Raw genomic sequence first — 2,838 nt, 5'->3', positions numbered from 1 at the left:
ACAAAATAGTTTCCTGAAATTTGCAGCACAGTTTTATAACTTGGTGAAAAAAATGGTGATTCCTTTTAATTTTTTAATTTTAATTTTTATATTTTTAGTGATGGCCACTCTTCAGCTCCCAGCAAACAACCTGGCCAACTTGGCCAATTTACCTCCAGGTACCAAGYTGTACCTGACCACCAACAGCAAGAACCCATCAGGGAAGGGAAAGTTGCTGCTTATTCCACAGGGAGCCATCCTCAGAGCCTCCAGTTCAAGTAGGTCCTGTTCTCTTTTGTTCCTTTCTGCTTAAAGACATTTTCCAGGCTCAATCAACAATAAAACATTATTTTTTTAAAGCACAAAAAAAGATGTGTAAATGTGATTTGAGGCTATGTGTTTGTTGCTGTTTGTAAAATAGGTCAACAGTCCCAGAGCAGCTCGTCAGCAGGTACAGCAGGCTCTCAGAACTCCTCATCGTCTTCAGGCAGTTTACCTTCCAACCTCTCTTACACATCTTACATCCTGAAACAGACCCCGCAGGTGGGTAGGCACCTTTAAAAAAAAAAGATCTGTAAAACAAACCTTTAATACGCTCTAAATTTAGTATATATTTTTTCCAGAACTGTGCATACAAATCGATATTTAAAAAGATGATATCATATTGATTTTCTATCTTTTAATGTCAACATCCCCGACCCCCTACCCTTTATGGGGCAGTATAATAATGAGTGATTCCTGCCTGGCCCTTGCCTTCCTACRCAGCTCCGCTCAATTCTAGTTTCCCTTCACTGCTCCGTCTGGGACTTCTCCCATTGACAAGGATTTTGCTGGCAGATTTTTAGCCGGGCCAATCAGAGAACAGAATGTCAATTTTCTGCGCAGTGTCTGCTTGTAGTTTATTTTACCTGGGCCAATCAGAGAACAGAAGGAGGAGCTTTGAAAGACGTCGACTTTCTGTGCAGTGTCTGCTAGTTATTTTAGCATACAGCAGTGGAGGAAGTGAATGAAGCCAGTCCATGTTGATAAGGCTTCCAAATTAAATTAAATTTGTCTGACAAAGCAGCAGCTCTCATTTACAGTTGTCTCGTTTGGCTCGGTACTTCTCTCCTCTCAGTAGGGTTGTTTACAGCACACGCGATTTCCGGTTAGCTTCTTAGCTTAGCCTCCGTCACAGCGACATACGTCGCAGCCAACTGATCCAATCATTTCAAACTTCAGCAGAGGCCACGCCTCCTGCAAGAAATCGATTCTCTATGCATCAAGTCCAGACCCTTGTACGAAGCAAAGTGAAGGACAGGGTCTGTTTTAAACCAGGCTAGGTTTGTTGAGTCGGTGGCATTAAGCAATAAATATAAAGTAAAATCAAGCTGCACTGTATTGAAAGTCACATCGAATCACCAGGTCCTAAGTGATACTTAGCCCTAATTTTTAAATTTTAATCTCATTTTTGCTCATTGCAGTTATTTCTGATTAAAAACTCATACTCACATCCATTTTAAATTGTATTTAATGTATGTATAAGGTACTTAAAGCATAATGCCACTGACTTAAGTCAAGACCGAGGTTGTGTTGAAATAAGACGCAAGATTCTAATTTGTTTTCAAATTTAAAGAAATTGTTGGTGCATTCCTTTATCCTTTATGGTCCTTTTTTTTCAGGGTACATTCCTGGTTGGCCAGCCTGCACAGGGATCAGGGAAGCAGGGGGGTTCAGGTTCAGCAGGCCATTCAGCATCCTCTCCTGCAGCTGCTACCCAGCAGGCCATCCGTGTGACCGCTGGACAGAAAGCAGCCATCTTGGCTCAGGTAAGTTCAACTTTTACTGAGGTCATAGCTTTACAGAAACAATTTTAGTGATTAATTTGGATTGTTAATTTTGTTTGTTTACTTAATGGTTTAACACTCACACTCACAGTTTGGATTCAGTTGGAAGCAAAAAACTTGTTTAGTTAAATATCAGAAATAACATCTCAGTACAGTGACTGCAGAGTTTTGATCACTGCTGTATTTTATCGCCTCATTTGATTTTTGCTAACATTTCTGTTTCTATTCAGCTTTTTGGTGGCCCTCTTCTCTTTGTTGTCATCAGTTACAATATTTTACCATTTCCTTCCAGTTTGTCACATACGACAGTCTTATTAAGACTCCAAGGTTATTGTGTAAATGAAGTGTTTCAGAAGCCAGAAAGATAAATTCACTTAACACTCAAAAACATTTGTTTAAATGTGAAAAGCATCTTATAATAAGCTACCTTCTCTTTTGTTCCTCCTGACCTGTGAGTGAGTTTTAAATAGAAAGGACATGTTAGGACAAAAAGGTCTATTTCAGACTGGGGATGCTGAACCTGGAGGCTGATAAGTGTTTTGTTTTCTCTTTGTTCAACTGCAGACATTTTATTTTCTTTAAATTGTTGCAAAAAATTGTTTCCACTTTGCTTTTTGCAGATTTTGTCATTGCTACTAAATCTAGTGCAAGTTAACATGTTGTGAAATTCATACAGAACATATATTATATGTTGTTTTGATGTTAGTTTGCCTTATATGAGTTCTAAATTGATACCCTTTTTAACAAGAAGTGTCAAACTGTACACCTCCTGGGTCAGGGATGATCACTATTTATTTCAAGGTCACTGGATCAAATGTCAAGGTCACAGGTGACCCGTTTGTCTTTGCTTCATCTTGACATCCAGTCACATGAAAATGTCAAACTTAGGCCTGTCGCGATAGACAATAAATCAATTAATTGCRCGATAACTTTTTTTGAGGTCGGTAAAAAAAAGACGGCGATAAGTTTCATTTTCCTGCTTGTTTGTTTACTTTGTCTCTCTCCCTCTCTGTGCTCCGCTGCACAGGAGCTC

General features: G+C 39.2%; 1 protein-coding gene across 1 annotated transcript in view; it reads left to right on the top strand.

Moving 5' to 3' along the window:
- Window positions 1–2,838, top strand: part of yeats2 (YEATS domain containing 2) — a gene marked incomplete in the record, with an annotated part of 32,503 nt that overhangs the window by 13,494 nt on the left and 16,171 nt on the right. Inside the window, 3 exon segments of the mRNA XM_014023264.1 lie at window positions 99–257; window positions 401–522; window positions 1,641–1,787. Of these exon segments, the coding sequence (XP_013878718.1) occupies window positions 99–257; window positions 401–522; window positions 1,641–1,787 (428 nt within the window).

This window comes from Austrofundulus limnaeus, unplaced genomic scaffold, assembly GCF_001266775.1.
Source record: "Austrofundulus limnaeus strain Quisiro unplaced genomic scaffold, Austrofundulus_limnaeus-1.0 Scaffold361, whole genome shotgun sequence".
Lineage (NCBI taxonomy): Eukaryota > Metazoa > Chordata > Actinopteri > Cyprinodontiformes > Rivulidae > Austrofundulus > Austrofundulus limnaeus.
Note: the sequence above shows the minus strand (reverse complement) of the source record. Positions and strands in the feature narration are given on the sequence as shown.